The sequence below is a fragment of the Mustela erminea genome, chromosome 5, assembly GCF_009829155.1.
Source record: "Mustela erminea isolate mMusErm1 chromosome 5, mMusErm1.Pri, whole genome shotgun sequence".
Taxonomy (NCBI): Eukaryota; Metazoa; Chordata; class Mammalia; order Carnivora; family Mustelidae; genus Mustela; species Mustela erminea.
The window spans coordinates 144,566,031-144,585,933 of record NC_045618.1 but is presented as its reverse complement, the minus strand read 5'-3'; the positions used below and the strand labels follow the sequence as shown (position 1 = coordinate 144,585,933).

The window sequence follows — 19,903 nt, the reverse complement described above, 5'->3', positions numbered from 1 at the left end:
GACAGTGAGAGAGAGCATGAGCAAGGAGAAGGTCAGAGGGAGAAGCAGACTCCCCATGGAGCTGGGAGCCTGATGCGGGACTCGATCCCAGGACTCCAGGATCATGACCTGAGCCGAAGGCAGTCGTCCAACCAACTGAGCCACCCAGGCGCCCAAAACTGCCCTCTTTTAAATAAATAGTGCAGTGACTGAAGTTAATCCAATAATGAAAATCTTTCCCTTTGGGGGCGACTGGGTGTGTCAGTCTGTTAAGTGTCTGCCTTTGGCTCAGGTCATGATCCTACAGTCCTATGATTATGCCCTGCGTTGGGCTCCCTGCTCGGTGGGGAGCCTGCTTGTCCCTCTGTCCCTCCCACTACTCAAATAAAATCTTTAAAAGTTAAAAAAAAAAAAAAAAAAGAAAGAAAAAAAATGTTTCCCTTTGAAAATGAAAACCTTTCTTTCTTTCTTTATATTTTCCCCTTAGAAAACAAGGAGGTTCATTCTTTCCAGCAACACAGTCTAGACCGTCTTCATCTTCAGGCATTTCTAAGAAACTCCTATATGTTAACACTCTGTAACAGTGAAAAAATAGACAGGATCTTAATATGCCTTTCTCAACTCCACAGGCAAAGAAATAGAATCAACAGCTGCTAAGAGTTAAAAATAAAGTAATTTGGAGTCAAATCTAATCCTTCATAAACATGACCTTTTAAAAAACACACTAAAGTCACCAAACAGGTATTTTTAGCCAGTGGGAAATAAACTTCTTTTTTGTGGCATTAAGTTTCTTAAGTCATTTGAGTTTAACTTTATGGATACAAAACAAAGATTGGCAATGTCAAAACAGTTAAAGTACAGAATTTAGAGCTGAGATGATTTACTACATCTGTCCCATTACATAGATGAGGAGCCTGAGGCCTGACAGCGACCAGCAGACGATCTCGGTCTCAAGCCCCTTTCCCATGAGGATCCAAGGCATTAGTCGCTGTCATTCACGGTGCTCCAACAAAACTAGTAATTCTTCTCCACTTACTAATGCCATTGAAAAATAGGGATTATAATTCTGAACAGTGAGAAAGACCAGGTCCGTTGTTTGAACCTCTACCTCGATCACAGGGGTCAGACACACATTAATAAGTTAGTGGCCATGCTAAGATCAGGGGTAGCTGGGTGACTGTTTTCTTAGAAACAAGCCCCTCCCTTTGACAGAGTGCAGCCTGCAGCAGCAGTAAACCCCGGGAAGACAAGGGACATGCGTGGTGCCAGCTCCAGCTCTAAGCTGCCCAGAGGAGTTACACGAGGCGCCCTTGTTCCGGCAGCAGAGGGGCCCTCCTCTGCCGGGACCCCCAAATCCCTGCACTTGCCTGCACTGCCCTGACCGCAAACCCAACCTGAAAAGTGCTCTGGACACAAAACCACAGAGCAGAAATTTTATTGTACCATTTAATGACCTACATTTAAAAAATTGTTCTGTTCATCAATCAAAATATTGGTACCACACGTTTTTACTGATACTTTAAGAATGACTCATTTCAGACTCAAAGCGTGCCTAAGGGGTCTGCCAACGCGTAGATGACCAGAGGTGCTGTTACAGTGCGGGGAGGGGGGGGGTGTGCGGATCAGAGCCCCAGGACGGAAGCTGGTGGGTGGCCCCCTGAGGCCCCCTCTGAGACTCTGCCCTGCCAGAGAGCTCTCACGGGTACACATAATCACGTGGCAGGGGGGAGGGTGGAAACCCCATGTCTGTCTAATGAGTGGGAGGTGCTGCACGGGGGCAGACAGAAAGCCGACCCTGCTGAACTCCTGAGACTGGCCGGATGCCAGCTGTCCGGGGGAGAAGCCCGAGAAGACGGCCTGTATCTCCACATTTCACCCCCACAGCCCTCCCGAGGTGGGACTGCTATTGTCACAGGCAAGGACACAGGTTCAGGGGCTGAAGGTCCTGGCCAGGGTCACCCAGCTGGGCAGCTGTCCTGCCTCAACCCTGCAGCACCTGCAGTCAAGCCCCGAGACAAAACCAGAGCGTGCCCAGAGCACCAGGTGCAAACCATGGGCCAAGCAGGACCGAAGCGTTTGAAAAGGTCATTTATTAAAATCCCCAAAATACCTTATCTTTAATGATGCCTTCTTGACACGCAGTACATTTTGGGCTTGAGGAGCTGAGGGGAAAACACACCATGAAGACATTAGATAGAGCAGAAGTCCTGTTCTCACTTGAACCTTTATGGTCAACCTGGTGTGCGAAGTTCACGGCCGCAACCAGAGGTCCGGGATGCCACGGCGAACTGGGTTTCAAATATGAAGCCACAGGAGAAAAGTGCTCAATTTTTTAAATGGTAATTTTTCCCAAGGAAGTTTTTAAGCAGCACAGCTGACATCAGTCCCACTTGGAAAGCCCCTTTCCATTAAAAGTGAGATTTTATTTCAGAAACCAAAACTAGCCCTCCGTGAGCGGCTCTGTGGTGTGAGCATCCCCGGCTGATTAAGAGGCAGTCTTGTTTTCTAAAAACAGCTAGTACTTTCTCCAGAAGTTATTTTCTGTCACAATATCCTGAAAAGCCAATGCAATTCCACAGCTCACTGGCCCCATCTAAGGAAGCCACTGTCCACCACATCATTCTTGCTCCCAAACACAGGACAAAAGCCTCTGCTCCCAAGCTGTCCTTTTTTGGACTTGATTCTAACCCCATCTTGTGCCGGAAATCACCTCCTAGAGATTAAAAATAAAACGAAGTTTGAGTCCTCTCTACTTCCATGGTCCCTGCCCTAGACAGCCAAGGGCTCCAGGAGTCCAGGACAGGAAGGTTGGCGGAGGCTTTGGGGAAGTGAACACAGGGTTGGACACGTGTCCACCGGAGCCCTGGGCAGACTGGGGAGGCTTCACAGGCCTGGGAAGCTGGGCAGGAGAACTAAGGGCTGATGGGAGACAAAATTAATGTGTTTCTAAATAAAAGCTTTCACTTAGACTATAATATGAAGCTTGTGCTAAACTGCCTTAATCATAAGACTCTCTTTACATCCTTAGACCCTAGGGGTGAGTGGCATTTGGATGGGATCCCCGGATGCCTGCAAAAACACGGAGCAGGAGGAGAGCCAAGTGCAGAACAAGGAGGGAAATCAGAGGAGCTCTGGGTACCAGCCCCACCCCAGCCCCGTGGCCAGCAGGCCTCCCCCAGCCCAGCACGCAGTCCAGGTTTGCACGTAGGAAACCGCAGGTGCTCTGAGTTGGCTCAGCCATCACTGAGCTTGACTCCAAAGTCATTTTCGCCACAAGGCAGGGAAAGCTGAGCCCACTGGATAAGTGGGTAAGACTACAGCCGGAAGGACCTGGGGGAGGGTGACGGCGGGGAGGGCGCCTGCAGTACCGTCATCAAGGGCCACGCCCTCAGTGGTGTCAGGAGAAGTGGACAGCCTTCCCAGGCCCCTGTGCCTGACCCTGGGGACCAAGTCTGACAGCATCCTGCCATGACTCCCAGTGCCCAGCACCATGCCCAGAAAATACCTGGGGAGGAACTAAGACGCTTTCTTGGACGATGCTGTTTGTGCCACCAAACTCCGGCCTGCCTCCCCGACGCCCTCTGTGACTCTAAGGTGGCACCGATGCTTGGCCCACAAGGGCTTCCAAGGCGCCAGCGTGTGCTTTCCTGACTGCTGAGTAAGCGCGCGCACACCAGATTCCTACCCAGGTGGGGACCTGTCCTGTCCTCCTGCTGACCTGCCCTCCTCAGCCTCTGCCCCCAGGAGCACCTGCACTTTCAGGGCTCCCCACCACCTGCACGGAGAGGGGACACTGTGGCATAGGACCGGGTGCTGGGCGAGCACATCGGGAGGCGCTTTGCGGGGGGAGACAGAAATCTGTGGGATGGGGCTGGGTAGGCCAGTCTGCGAGTCCCAGAACCCTGGACAACTCAGGGATGAGGTTCGACTGAGTTTCCCTAAACGATTCACAGGTGAGGCTCCGAGAATTTGATCTGAGGGTCTCGAGACGTTTAAGCTTTAGAAGGCACTGCTTAGAGACGCGGCGGCGGGCGGGAGTGGGGGAAGCCGCCGGAAGCCGCCGGGCCGCGGGCCTACCTCAGCAAGGCAGCCATGCAGGTCTCGCAGAACCGGTGTCCGCACTCGGTCTGCTTCGGGTTACACAGCACCAGGCGGCACTTCTCACACTTGTACTTGTCCTCCACGGTCTTCACAAACCTTTCTTTGTAGCCTCCTTGCTCAGGGACGAAGACGGACGTGCTGGCGGCGCCACGGTCGGGGTGCAGCTTCAGCGGGGGGTTGGGCGGCAGGGTGCCAGGGGGGTCCAGCTTCTTACTCGGCTCCATTTTAGGAAAGAGAGATTCTGTGGGGGGAAAACAACGGTCCTGAGTGAAACGCTAACCCGTCATCCTGCGCAAGGAGAAGAAACACAGCTTTCGGGATGAAAAAGTGCCGGAGCACCGTGGGGTTTTCCAGTTCAAGGAATGCGCGAGATCCCTCCTGACCTCACTGCGTGATGGGAACGAGACATGAGCAAATGTGCTTCTCCCCTTTCGACATCGGCCGAACGCTACTGTTGACGTTACTGGGCAAAAAACCTCTAAAAGGTACTGGTTCTGTCATTAAGGTTCCTTGAAATACAGGTAATACCTGGCTGTAACTTAAAAGTTCTGCGCATCATTCTGATATTTTGGGCAAAGCAACAGTCGTTCTCATCCAGTTTTATTTCTTGGTTCTCCTCACTGCCAATAACAGCCCCATGATGTGACTCACGGGTGGCCTGTCCCACGGTGTCACTCACTCCAACCACAGCAAGCACGTTTGGATGGTGTCTGCAGACTCATGTGATTCCTGCCCCCGCCAAGACCCCAACAGTGTGCCCACGACACTCCAATCTGGGTGTGCTGTGATTGGCACCTGCTCTTGGTGCCTGCGGCCAGCCTGACCCCACCTTGCCCCCCACCCGCCCTCCCACCGCCACCGCACGCCGTGCACCACAGGCCCTCAGGGTGCACCCGCTGGTGTCTACAGCAGGCAGGCCCCTCTCATGCCCGGGATGGAGCTGGGGGAGGGCACGCCAGGACTGAACAGGTCTCCTGCGCCCACACAGGAAGCCGTCCTCCTGCACATGGTGACAAGTGCGCAGACGGCTTATTCCCACCTGCAAGTTCCCAGCAACAGGCCCAATGAGCAGCTCCTAGACAGGAGCCAGAGCGAATGCAGCCTGCGCGGGCCTCCAGCTGACGTGCACAGCAGCACATCTGGCGAACCTGCAGAGGAATTTCTCTCAGAGCTCACCAGGTCTCTCAAAACTACAGTGTTTTTTGCTCAATCCATTTATTTCTGCTAATTACAAAAATAAGGACCAAATTCCTTCTTCTCACAAGGCCGCGAGCGTCTGTGCCTCATTCCGTTCCCTTCTCTTCCCAGTGCAAGGCTGCCGTGGGCTGGTCTGGGGCCTGGCCGGCGCCCTTGGACTGACCAGCGGGGGCGAGGCAGACCCTCACCCCAGGCCACGGTGTGCTGGGTGCAGAGTCCACCCTCTAGGGCCTTGTTCTGCCTCTTTATGAGACTGCAGGAATGACTGTCTCCTGACTAGGGCTGCACAGAACGCCAGCAGCTCAACATCTGAAAAATAAATGAACTGGTGTTCTAGCCACTCTCAGGCTGGTTTTAATAAAATAGAACATCAGTGTGGCAAAGAGTGGGAGCTTCCTGCAAAATCCGTTTATGAAAACAAAGGTTCCAAAATGGCCTCAGAAGGCTAGCAGCCCTTTGCGCACCAATTTGCTGACCAGAATCTTATTCATTAAGACGCCAAGCGGCGAGGTGCCTGCTGCTTACCTTGTCTATCTGCCTGTCTTAGCTTCTGCAGATGCTCTGGGTTCACCGCCCCCTTGTCAAGGAGGCTCACCCTGGCCAACCCCATTCACCAGGCCTGCTTTGCCCTGCTGTGTTTTCTCTATGGCACTTCCCACCCTCTAACTCTACAGCTTCTTGTTAATTGTCTTTCTCCTCAGGCAGAACGTGAGCTCCTTGGAGACATGGGTTTTGTTGAAAGACAAGCCCCAGGTACCCAGAATAGCGCCCAATGTGCAGAAGGTCCCCAGTGCACATTTGCTGAGCTAATGGAGGGAAGGGTGACGTCCGAGCCAATAGTACCAAGCTGCGTCTCTATGACAGGAACACTCTTTAGCTTGTAGATCTGGTCTTGGAGCCTCCAGCCTTGAAAATCTCTTCTTAGATTATAAGCTACTTGTGACTTTGGTTTAGTATCTTAGCCAATAGTGTGTAGGAAGCTATGTGTTCAATAAACAGTTTTTAATGAGAAATATCTGATTCCTGGGGCGCCTGGGTGGCTCAGTTAAGCATCTGCCTTCAGCTCAGATCATGATCGCAGAGTCCCAGGATCAAGCCCCACATCAGGCTCCTTGGTCAGTGGGGAGTCTGCTTCTCCCTCTGCCTCTCCCTACCACTTGTGCTCCCTCTCTCTCAAATAAATAAAACCTTCCCCCCAAAAGAGAAATATTTGATTCTTTAAAGGTAAATTCCTATTTTAAACCTGACAGACAATCAACTTTGGATCAAACTAATGATAAATAATAAATATTTATTTACCTATAACATGCCATACTCTGTTTAAAAGTAAAGAATACAGCTTGGGATCTTTTGTTCTTGTACGTTACTTAAGACAAGTGAACAGATGCCAATTCTATCCAGGTACCTCAGAGAAAACATCAGAGCAGCCCTGTGCTGACGGGCAGAGGGCAGCCCATGGCCAGCAGGTCTGTCCGGACTTCCCCGTGAGGCAGGTGCCGACGTGGCCGCCTCTGTGGTGGGCCACTGAGGGCCTCTGACAATCCTACCCAGCAGCCTGCATCTCGTCCCACGCATGGCCCATTCCCCATCTAGGCTGCAGGCTGGAGAATGAGCCTTCAGGGAAGGAGGGAAAGACGGCCTGCAGTGCTTGGGCTGCAGGAACCAGACGCCAGACCTCCTCTGCCTTATATTCACAGCAGAGGACAAAGCAGCAGAAGCAGATGTTCTGAACATGAAATGTCCAGAAGGGGCAAATCTATAGCAACAGAAAGCAGACACACGGCTGCCAGGCCGGGGGAAGGGGAGCGTGTACTAATGTGCATGGGGTCTCCTGCTGAGGGCATGGAGGTGTTTGGGGACTGGATAAAGGGGGCGGGTGCATAGCCTACAACCCACTGCTGAACCAGACACTTGAAGGAGATGAATTTTATAGTACGAGAATCATATCTCAATTTAAAATCTAAACAAAAAGTAATATAAAATAACTGTTCAACTGGGGGGAGGGATTTAGGGAGAGGGTGGTGGGGTTATGGACATTGGGGAGGGTATGTGCTATGGTGAGTGCTGTGAAGTGTGTAAACCTGGCGATTCACAGACCTGTACCCCTGGGGCTAAAAATACATTATATGTTTATAAAAAAATAAATTTAATTTTTAAAAAACTGTTCAAAATGGTTCCATTTGGATTTGGTTAATTTGCGACATTTATATATAGTGGCACATGCTCTAAAGTATAAGACTCTAACACTAAACTATACCTGCCCAATGCTGTGGTCAGTGGCAGACATGTGGGGGAGCCCAGAAAGACTTTCATCCATATTATAGCAGATTTTATTTATTTATTTGACACAGAGAGAGACAGTAAGCGAGAAGGAACACAAGCAGGGGGAGTGGGAGAGGGAGAAACAGGCTTCCTGTGAAGCTGGGAGCTTGACATGGGGCTCGATCCCAGGACTCTGGGATCGTGACCCGAGCCGAAGGCAGGCACCCAAGTGACTGAGCCACCCAGGTGCCCCTTTCCATATTATAACAGCAGGTGCCCTCAGAGAAGACAACAAACAACTAAAACATGAGGCTTTAAAGTGCAAAGAATAAGGACCAGATCCTCTGACTACAAATACCCAGAGGCAGACGCTCTCTTCTGGAGCTCTGTGACAGTGTAGAGACATCCAGAAGTGGCAAATGCATGTAAAGAAACATGTCTTCTCCCTCCACACAAACCGTGTCGCACGTGGAAATGAATCAACAGCTTCATCTTGGGGGCGTCTGGGTGGCTCAGTTAAGTGTCTGCCTTCAGCTCAGGTCATGGTCCCAGGGTCCTGGGATCGAGCCCCGCATCGGGCTCCCTGCTCAGCAGGAAGCCTGCTTCTCCCACTCCTGCTCCCCCTGCTTACGTTCCCCCTCTCTCTGTCTCCGTCAGAGAAACACGGGCATATACAGATCCACTTTATTATTCTGAAGGCTGCATATGGCACTCCACTGGTTGGTTTACCTTACTTTATATAACCAGTTCCACTAATGGACAGACTTAGGCTTGTTTGATATATTGCTATTTTTAAAAAAGATTTTTTTTTTTTGAGAGATAGCAAGCGAGAGCGTGTGAGCATGAATGGGCGAGGGGCAGAGGGAGAGGGAGAATCCCAAGTAGACTCCCTGCGGAGCACAAATCATGACCTGAACCGAAATCGAGTCAGATGCTCAACTGACGGAGCCGCCAGGCACTCCTGATGTTTTGCTATTATGAACAACCTGCAGTGAACATTCCTGAACACAGGCAACCATACAGCAACAGAACAACTGGGTCAAAGGTGATGTGCAATTTGTGGTACTGTAATCACTGCCAAACACTTTCAAAAGGTTGTACATTACATATTTCCTCCCAACATTTACTAAACTATTGAACAAATATTTTAGAGAACAGCCCATTTTACTCAAATACTGACAGTTCCCACTTTACTTCAGCCTCGACTTTCCTGAAGAGTGTTGCTGGCTACACGGCTGTACGAACATCAGGGCACTCAGCCTGGGAATGCCAGTGTCGCGGGGGCGGGCGGCAGGCCCACTACCTTCCTACATGGGTGGGAGAACCTTTTTCTAGGAGAGCAGCTCGGCAAACGTCTGCCAAACCAACCACATTTTACTTCCACAAATACAACTGGGCACATACAACATACACAACTCTGTGCCTCACACATCGGGGACACAGGGATGAAGGAGACTGTGCCCATCCTTAGAGAGCTCTGAGGGAGTCACAAGGAGGTGAGCACTCCAGCTGAATAAGCACAGGACGTGAGCACGGCAGGTCCAAAGGGCCGCAGGTGCAGATCTTCCAAAGAGAAAGATGTCACATAGGTTTTGGGGAGGTCGGGGCTTCGGGAGTCGGACTGGAGGTATCAGTTCAGTTCCAACAGAGGAGGACCAGAAGGAGCAGCAGCAGACACAGCACTGTTAGGCGGTCATGGAGGGGAACCTGGTGTTAGGGGTTCCGGGGGAGGAACCAGCCAGGCAAGATATCTGGCACTGAGCGGCCTGGGTGGTAAGACTGCTTCAGGGTCCTTCCCTCAGGTGGATCCTTGGGGACAGCACTGATCCTCAGGGCCTCACTTCTCTTTACCTGAAAAGTAGGTACTAGCCGTAAGGGTCCTAGCACTATCAGACATCACTGTAATATTTTATGTTGAGTCTGTAGACTCTGCTGCACTGTATATAGAGAAGACACATCCTCCCGCCAATGGCGGCCAGGCAGCCTGACAAGGACTGGGTGTTTCCCCATCTTACTTAGACACCCCCAAGCCTTGTTTTATTTATTTTTATTTTTTAAAAGATTTTATTTACTTGACAGACAGAGATCACAAGTAGGCAGAGAGGCAGGCGCAGGGGGAGGATAAGCAGGCTCCCCACCAAGCAGAGAGCCCAATGTGGGGCTCGATCCCAGGACACCAGGACCATGACCCGAGCCAAAGGCAGAGGCTTAACCCACTAAGCCACCCAGGCACCCCCTAAGCCTTGTTTTAAAAGCCCCTTCTCAGCAATATGATAAGAAAAAGAAATAAAAGGCATCAAGATCAGAAAGGAAGAAATAAAACTATTTCTATTTTCAGATGCCATCATCCTGCATATACAACTCAGGAATCAACTAAAAACGAGTTGAACTAATAAACTTATTCAGCAAAGTTGCAGAATAAGAGATTGATATATAAAAGTCAACTGTGTGTTTATATATATATTAGCAATGAGCAACCCAAAAATGAAATTAAGAAAATGATCCATTTATTTATTTTTTTAAATAAGATTTTACTTATTTATTTGAAAGAGAGAGAGATCACAAATAGGCAGAGAGGCAGACAATAGAGAGGCGGAAGCAGGCTCCCCGCCGAGTAGAGAGCCTGATGCTGGGCTCGATCCTAGGACCCGGAGATCATGACCTGAGCCAAAGGCAGAGGCTTAACCCACTGAGCCACCCAGGTGTCCCAATGATCCATTTATAATAGCATCAAAAAGAATAAAATATCCAGGAGTACACGTAACCAAAGGAGGGCAATATATGTGTACTGAACATTACAAAACATTGTTGAAAGACATCAAAGATGTCCATAAATGGGAGGCCAGCCCATGCTCACAGGCTGGAAGACACAACACCTGATGAGACAGCCACGCTACTCAAACCGATCAGATGCATCTCAACCCCTATTACAGTCCTGGCTGGTTCTTTCTGCAGAAATTAAGAAGCAGAACCTAAAAGTCAGATGGCAATTCAGGGGACCCAGAATAGAGAAAACAATTTCAACAAAGAACAGAGCTGGAAGACTCACACCTCATTGTTCTACAACTCACTACAAATTAGTCAGGACACTATGGTACTGGTGTTAGACATACAGATCAATGAAAGAGAACTGAAGTCCAGAAATGATCCCTCATGTTTATGGTCAAGTGATTTCCAACACGAATGCCACAGTCTTCTCAATGGGGAAGGAACAGCGTGCGCTCAGTGCCAGCGAACTCACTGCCATCACGGAACAAAGAAGGCCTCTTCCTGGACGCTCTCTTTGTAGCTCAAGGGCTGCACTGGTGGCTACTACCACTGCTTAGTAACCACGTCCTTCCTTCCCAGGGGAGCCACGCAGCATAGCTCTGGCACACAAAGTATTGTTTCAGGGAGGACAGCTGGGTGGGCTCTAAGACCTCCCTGGCTGGTATCCCTCCTTCCTTCAAAAAAATGTATTAGGTGACACATAAACAAAATGACTGTGTGCATGGGGCACCGGGCTGGCTCAGTCAGTAGTACACATGACTCTTAATCTCAACGTTGTGAGTTCAAACCCCAGGTTGGGTGTGGAGCCTCCCTAAAAAAATAAAATAAATATTATGTACAAGACCCAGGAAAGAATACAACAACCAAAAAGGCCCCAGAATCCACGACATACCTAACAGCCACAATCTCCCCATGTGCTTCCTTAGCCATTGTCCTGCCACTCTCTGGAAGTCAGCCTGAAGTTCGCACCTATGGCTCTTTTGCTATCATATATATTTTTCTTCTTAAACAATATGCTTTTGCCTGTTTTCGGTCTCCCAGAATGCTATCATACCCAATGTACCCTCTGCTGTCAGCACTGTACGCTCTCACCCATGGCTGCTGTGTGTGGTAGTTACGCTTCATTCATTCTCACTGCCGTGTGATAGTCCACAGGTGACCTAGCCATTTTCTGATCACAGTTGTCCACCCTTGCTGTTACAGAAAGCATGCTCTGAACATTCCGGCACATCTGTTCTGGGGCCCTCGTGTAAGTCTCTCTAGGGTCTGTGCTCTAGATCACAGAAAACTGTGAAGTCTGTGGTCAGATCTAGCCAGCAGCCGACTTCTGTTGGGTTATGGCTACCTATTGTCTACTTCATTGAGCCAAGAATGCATTTTAGATTTTTTTTTTTTTTTAATTTATCAGAGAGAGAGGGGGAGAGAGCGAGCACAGGCAGACAGAGTGGCAGGCAGAGGCAGAGGGAGAAGCAGGCTCCCCGCTGAGCAAGGAGCCCGATGTGGGACTCGATCCCAGGATGCTGGGATCATGACCTGAGCTGAAGGCAGCTGCTTAACCAACTGAGCCACCCAGGCGTCCCTGCATTTTAGATTTTTAAAGGGTTGAACAAACAAGTGAAACAAAGGCAACTGTATGACAAGGTCATAAATCCTAGAATATTTACCATCTTGCCTTTTACAGAAAGTGCCTGCCAGTCCTCGCCGGCCACTCTGCATCCAGCACCAGAGGGACTGCGGAGGTTGTACGCACAGCCAATTTACAAGCGAGGGCCAAACTGCTCTCAAAAGCAAAGCAGCATAAATGTTTCTGTTAATCCACATCTTCACCAACACTTGGGTTCTGCCAACCTAGCAGGTACAATGGTCTGTTTTCTTACTCTGATAATTAAAAAGCTTTAGCATCTTTTCATACATTCATAGGCTCACGGGCCACTTATGCTTTTCCTTCCGTGAAATGCCTGATTGTGTCTCTCTGCCATGTTTTAATTGGGCTATTATCTTTTACAGTACTGATTCGTGGGGGTTACCTACATATTGACTGTTAAACCTACACCTGTCTATGTCTTCCCCCAGTCTGTGGATGGCTTTAACTTTATTTATGTCCTTTAAAGAAGAAAAGTTCTTAATTTTAATGTAGTCAAATTCATCCATATCTTGGCATTTTAAAAAGATTCATATCTTACAGGTGGTGCTGATGAAAAAGGGACAACAGCAATATGAAACCAAACTAGAAAGCAGCTCTAACTCTATTACAAAATTGTTTTCAAAAGAAGAATATTATGTTGAAACAAAACTAACAAATAAGTCACCATGTCAAACAGACTCACAGTGCTCAAGGGAAACATTCTTCCTAAGCAAGAGCTCTTCGAGTCAGAACCCAGACTCGACATGAACCCTGAGTGGGGCCCATGGGTCAGCCCATGACCTTCTGCATCAGTGAGATGGCCGAAATGGGCCGCAGCTTTCGCAGGGAAAGCAGGAACTAGACACCTCAGCAGGTGCCAGGACTGGTGGACAGATGAGTACTCTCAGGTTTACTGATGATCCCAGATTCTACCAGCCATCCATTGTCACTATGAAAAGTTAGTTCTGATTTGAAGTGAGAATCATCTAACCACTTCTTAAAAGAACTAGGACAATAGGAATGACATCTTTAAGTCTTAAAATAAGACAAATACTCACCTATTGTGTCCTAAGGAAAGGGAGTTGGATTTGGGAAAACCACCATTGGAGGCAAATTCTTCATAATCAGCTCAGAGGCTGATAATCAGGGGCTTTCCTAAAGCTGGATAGTAATGTGGTGATCACTTTGAGGTCATCTATAAAGTCATGCAGATGCAGAAACCATGGAGTGAATCTGCTTCAGGTTCCCTTCCATCTATGTAAGAGGGAGGGTAGAAACCTCAAGATCACCAAAGGAACCAAAACTGCCATCTGCAGGACCAAGTTCTCAGTAACAACATGGGAGAGCACAATTTTACCAGAATGCCCTCTAACCAACAGGTACAAAACAAATACGAAAAATAATTTACCTTTGATCTTGTTTACCTCCCTAAGCCATCTTAAATCCTTTCTGAAATCAGGTGTACATAAATTAGGCAAACTCAAAGTTGGTAACAGTGTTAAAACCAGACTAATGAGTGGGATCAGTGAAAATGGCTGAGTAAAAATCTCCAAAAGTCTATCTTTCAATAAAAGCACGGGGAAAAAACCTGGCAAAACCCATCAGATGCAACTTCCCTGGGACCTTGAAAACTAACTAAAAGCTTGCAGCAATCAGAGGAACATTTAATCAAGAGAAACTAGCTGAATCTTGGTAAGAAGAGTAAGCTCAATGGCATTTTACCCAATCCTGAACCCAGGAGCCAGGATGGTGGCCTGGAGGATGACAATCTGTGATCCCAGGACAGGAATCTGGCAGGAGATGGAGGGGTAGTGGGAAAAGAACAGACCTCATTTGCAAAGAATTTCAGTGGTTTGCTTTGACTTATCTAGAAGACCAACTCAAAGCACTTGGCTTTACCTCAATTAACTCAGAATTCTCCCAATGCTTAGGTGGCTACCGGTGGTGGTGGTAAGGGTGGGGGGTGGTTACTGAAAACATTAAGGGGCAAATTTATTAATCACCACTGCCTGGAGTAATCAGCAACAACTGAGGGAAACAACAGATTAACCAAAACATCAAGAAGAAAAGCTGGGATAAAGGACTCTGACTAGCTCCAATGTGTTTCTAGGAATCTACGAGGCCACACAAATGCCCAGGGTTGTGTGCATGCTCAGGAAAGGCCTGAGAAGACCTTAAGCCTCTGGCTGACCTTCAGGTTCTGCACAGAGAAAGAGAATGGTAAGGAAGAGTTGTTGACTGCCTGGCTGTGTGTTGAAAACACTCACAAAGACTCCATCTGAAAAGACTCGGAGACAATTTTGATTGTAGGCACTTAAGGAAATCTGTGTCCAATCATGAGCTGAATAGTACGCTAATGGAAGAGGAACTTCAATGACTACACATGATAAAGAATATAAACTTTACAATCTTAGTTCAATAATTCATTATACAAACCACAATTATAACAACAAATCCTGGGGATGAGGGAGAATCTCATTTACAGACTTGCCACATTATAATATTAAAAATGTCAAATTTGGGGCGCCTGGGTGGCTCAGTGGGTTAAGCCGCTACCTTCGGCTCAGATCATGATCTCGGGGTCCTGGGATCGAGTCCCACATCGGGCTCTCTGCTCAGCAGGGAGCCTGCTTCCTCCTCTCTCTCTGCCTGCCTCTCTGCCTACTTGTGATCTCTCTCTGTCAAATAAATAAATAAAATCTTTTAAAAAAATGTCAAATTTTTAAAAAAATTACAAAGCATGCAAAGAAACACAGAAGTATGGCCCATACACAGGGGAAAAAGCAAGAAATAGAAACTGTCCAGGAGGAAACCCAGACACTGGACTTATAAACACTTTAAATCAGCTATTTTACATGTATAAGGAAGCCATGTCTAAAGAATAAAAGAAACCATCAGAACATGGCCCAAAAAACAGAATATCAATAAAGATAAATTTTTTAAAGGAAAAAAATAGAAACTTTGGAGCTGGAAAGCATAAAACTGAAATGAAAAACTCACAACAGGGGCTAAATAGCAGAACTTAGCAGGCGGAAGAAAGAACTGGAGAACCTGAAGGTGAGTGAACTAAGTTTATCTATCTAAGTTACAGAAGGGAAAATACAACAAAGAAAAATGAACAGAGCCTCAAAGACCCATGGGGCATCATCAGTCACACCAACATATACATTAGGGGAGTTCCAGAAAGGAGAGGAGGGAGAGAAAGGATTGGAAAGAATAATTGAAGAAACAGGACAAAAAACTTCCCACAGTTGCTGAAAAATAATTAATTGGTTGATTAATTAATCTGCACATCCAGGAAGCTCAACACTATATAGGCTAAACTCAAAGAAATCCACAGTAATGTACATTATAATCAAACTGGAAAAACAAAGAGAAAATTCTGAAAGCAGGAAGAGAGAAGCTACTCCATATATACAAGGATTTCCTTAATCAGAGTAAAGTTGGCATCTCATCAGAAGTCATGGAGGAACTGGGTATGGTGCATACACAATGAATCTCGGAACACTGAAAAAAATTAAATTCAACAACAACAACAAAAAGAAGTCATGGAGGACAGAAGAGAATGGCATAAAAAAAAGACAATGACATGACATGTTCAAAAGACTCCTACATCTAGCAAAACTGATCTTCAAAAATGAAGAAGACTCTCAACAAAAAAAAAAATAGAAAACTGGGGTACCTGGGTGGCTCAGTGGGTTAAAGCCTCTGCCTTCAGCTCAGGTCATGACCCCAGGGTCAGCAGGGAGCCTGCTCTGCCCCCACCCCGCTCCCCGCCTGCCTGCCTCTCTGCCTACTTGTGATCTCTGTCAAATAAACAAATAAAATCTTAAAAAAAAAATAGAAAACTGAATCCAACAGTATATTAAAGGTATTACATACCATGACCTAGTGGGATTTATCCCAGGAAGGCGAGAGTGGTTCAGTGTAAGAAAATCAATCAATGTAACATACCACAATAACAGAACAGGGAGAAAAAGATACAATTATCTCAACTGATGTAGAAAAAAAATAGTTGACAAAACCTAACACCCGTTCATTATAAATATCCTCGGAGAACGAGGAATAAAAGGGAACTACCTCAACAAGATAAAGGATATCTATAAAAAACTCACACTTAATGGCAAAAGACTGAAAGCTTTCGCCCTAAAATCAGCAAGAAAGGGAAGGATGTACGCTTTCACCACTGCTGTCACCATTATACTGGAAGCTTTAGCCAGAGCAAGAAAAAGAAGTACAAAGCATCCAAATAAGAAAGAAGTAAAATTATTTCCATTTACAGATGACACAGTCCTACATAGAGAAAATCCCAAAGAATTTACAAGAAAAACTAGAGCTAATAAAGGAATTTATCAACGTTTCAGGGCACAGGATTAACACAGAAACATCAGTTGTGTATCTACACAATAGTAATAAATAATCTAAAAAGGAAATTAAAAAAGCAATTCCATTTACAATAGCACTCAAAAGAATAAAATACCCAGGAGTAAATTTAACCAAGGAGGTAAAAGATTTGTCCACTGAAAACTACAAAACAGTTGGTGAGATTAAAGAAGACACAATTAAACAGCAAGACATTTGTTAGCTCCAAACAAGTCTATGTACATGGATTAGCAGACTTGATATTGTTATAATGGCAATATTACTTGTTGGTTAATAAATGTGTTAACATGACTGGACCATGGGGTGCCTAGATATTTGGTCAAACATTATTTCTAGGCGCTTCTGTAAGGGTGCTGGACGACACTGACATACAAATTGGCAGGCTGAGTAAAGCACACTGTCCCCCCCAGTATGGTGGGCATCAGCCAATCAGTCAAAGGCCAGAACGGAACAAAAAGGTGGACTCACCTCCAAGCAAGGAGGATTCTATCTGACTGCCTTCAAACTGAGACACTGGCCTTTCTCCTCCCTCTGGATTTGAACTGAAATATCGGCTCTTCTGGATTTTGAGCCTGCCCGCCTCTGGACAGGAACTACACCATTGGCTCTTAAGGTTTCAGGCCTTCAGATTCAGGCTGGAACTAAGCCATTGGCTCTCCTGGTTCTCCAGCCAGCCAAATGACCCCGCAGATCTTGGGCCCTGCTTGCCTCCATACCAGTAAGAGCTAATTCCTTATAATAAACATAGCTTTTTACACACGCATGTGCACACACGCACACACAGGTTTTGTTCCTCTGGAGAACCCTAATACTCTACCCAAAGTGATCCACCAATGCAATGCAATCCCTATCAAAGCTCTAATGACCTTTCTTTGACAGAAATGAAAAATCTGATCCTTGAATTCATATGGAATTACAAGGGACCGCAAAGAGCCAAGACAACATTGAAAAACAAAAATGAAGTTGGAAGACTCACACTTCTCAAACTTACTACTTCGAAACTACAGTAATCATAACAGTGTAATACTGGGCATAAGGACTGACATATAGACCAACGAAATACAACTGAGAGTCCAGAAATAAACCCACACATCTATGGTTAAATGATTTTTCATAAGGATACCAAACCATTTAATGGTGGGGGAAAAAAACCAAAACGGTCTCTGGGACACTGGGAAGCAGAGGCAGAAGATGAACCGGGAGCCTTAATAACACTCTCTACGTACAAACTAGGATCAAATGGGATTACCAACTGAAATGTAAGAGAAAAAAAGAAAACACTGGGGCAAATATTCATAACCTTGGGTTTGGCAAAGAATTCTTAGATATGACACCAAAAGCACAAGCAACAAAAGAAAAAATAGATAAACTGGACTCTACGAAATTCAAACTCCTCTGTGCACAGAAGGCTGCCATCAAGAATATGAAGCGATGGGCGCCTGGGGGGCTCAGTCGGCCAAACAGCTGCCTTTGGCTCAGGTCATGATCTCTGGGTCCTGGGCACACACACCCAAAAGAACCAAAAACTCAAAGACACGTACACAGATGCTCATAGCAGCACTCTTCACAATACCCATAAGGTGGAAACAACCAAAGTGTCTGTCGACAGAGGAATGGGTAAACACAACGTGGGATCTCCGCACAACAGGACATTATTCAGCCATAAAAAGAAATGAAGCAATGATACAGGCGAAACCGTGGATGAACCAGGAAAACATTACGTTCAACGAAAGAGACCAGAAGCAAAAGAACACATACTGTGTGACCCATGTGTGGGAAACATATAGGTAAACAGACAGAGACACAAAGCAGACTGGTCGCTGCCAGGGGTTGATGGAAAAAGCAATGAGGACTAACTGCTTAACGGGTATGGGGTTTCCTTTTGGGGGAATGACAATGTTTTGGAACCACACATAGGTTGTGGTTATATAACACGGTGAATGTACTAAATGGCATGAACTGTTCATTTTAAAATGGTTAATTTTATGTTGTGTGAATTTTATGTCAATTAAAAAAAATAATGTTTAAAAAAAACCTGACCATCATGAGATATTACTTCACAGCCACTAGGATGACTATAATAAAAGAAAATGGAAAATTCCAAAGTGTTGGTGAGGACAGAAAAGAAACTGGAACCTTCCTACATGACTGGAGAGAACGCAAAATGGTTCTGTCACTGTAGCAAACAGTTTGTCAGTTCCTCAAACAGTTAAACAGTTACCAGTTGACCCAGAAATTTTATTCCTATGTCTATATCCAGGAAAATAAAAAAAAAAACACATGTTTGCACAAAGACTTGAATGTGGATGCTCAAAGCAGCAATATTTATAATAAACAAAAAGTATTAATAGCCCCGGGGGGGGGCACAGAAAGAGATAACCAGATAAATAAAATGTGGTCTATTCACACAATATACTATTATTTCACTATAAAAACGAATGAAATACTGAGACATGCTACAACATAAATGCACCTTAAAAACATTGTGCTAAATAAGAAGGCAGAAACAGAAGGCCACATACCACATAATTCCATTTACATGAAATATCCAGAATAGGCAAACCCAGAGACAGAGGGGAGATTAGTGGTTACAGAGTTTCTTTTGGGAATGAATGAAAAGATTGTGGAATTAGATAGTGCTGATATTTTAAAACACTGTGAAATACTAAAAACCAATGAACTATACTTTAAATGGTTTAAGTAATTTTTTCTTACTAAAAAACACAAGATAGTATAATGTAATAACCCACTCAACAACTTCAAGTATAAAAATAATAACAGCAGTAACAATGTAAAAAAAAAAAGCTAGCACATTTGAGCTAGCACTCTATATTTAGAGTCAAAGAATTTCATATCACTGTATGTATCTTAATAAAAAAATTAGAAGTTGTGGGGCCTCTGGGTGGCTCAGTCATTAAGCATCCACCTTCAGCTCAGGTTGTGATCCCAGGGTCCTGGGATCCATCCTGGCATCGGGCTCCCTGCTCAGTGGGAAGCCTGCTTCTCCCTCTCTCACTCCCCCTGCTTATATTCCCTCTCTTACTGTCTCTATGTGTCAAATAAATAAAATAAATAAAATCTTTACTAAAAAAAAAAAAACAAAAACAAAAGTTAGGGGCTCCTGGGTGGCTCAGTGGGTTAAAGCCACTGCCTTTGACTTAGGTCATGATCCCGGGGTCCTGGGATTGAGCCCCGCATTCGGCTCTCTGCTCAGCGGGGAGCCTGCTTCCTCCTCTCTCTCTCTCTCTCTGCCTGCCTCTCATCGCTGCCTGTATTTTTAAAAAGTTTTAAGTCACTTAAGCGTCTGACTCCTGATTTTCAGTTCAGGTCATGACCTCAGGATCCTGGGATCAAGCCCCATGTTAGACCCTGCATTTGGCGCAGAGCCTGCTTGAGATTCTCCCTCTCCCTCTGCCCCTCCCCGGCTCATGTGTTCCCCCCTCTCTCTCTTCCAAATAAAACTTAAAAAAAAATTAAAAATTGAGGGCGCCCGGGTGGCTCAGTGGGTTAAGCCGCTGCCTTCGGCTCAGGTCATGATCTCAGGATCCTGGGATCAAGTCCCACATTGGGCTCTCTGCTCAGCAGGGA

At 46.3% G+C, this 19,903-nt stretch overlaps 1 protein-coding gene across 8 annotated transcripts in view; it reads right to left on the bottom strand.

Annotated features, from left to right (window-relative positions):
* TRAF3 (TNF receptor associated factor 3) overlaps nucleotides 1-19,903 on the bottom strand; it is a 117,464-nt gene that overhangs the window by 28,838 nt on the left and 68,723 nt on the right. For all 8 annotated transcript variants that reach the window (XM_032345362.1, XM_032345363.1, XM_032345360.1 and 5 more), the window contains 2 exons: nucleotides 4,057-4,321; nucleotides 2,090-2,141 (listed from right to left, as the gene is read on the bottom strand). In XM_032345362.1, the coding sequence (XP_032201253.1) occupies nucleotides 2,090-2,141; nucleotides 4,057-4,304 (300 nt within the window). In that variant the 5' untranslated portion in view covers nucleotides 4,305-4,321. The remainder of the gene's footprint in view (nucleotides 1-2,089; nucleotides 2,142-4,056; nucleotides 4,322-19,903) is intronic.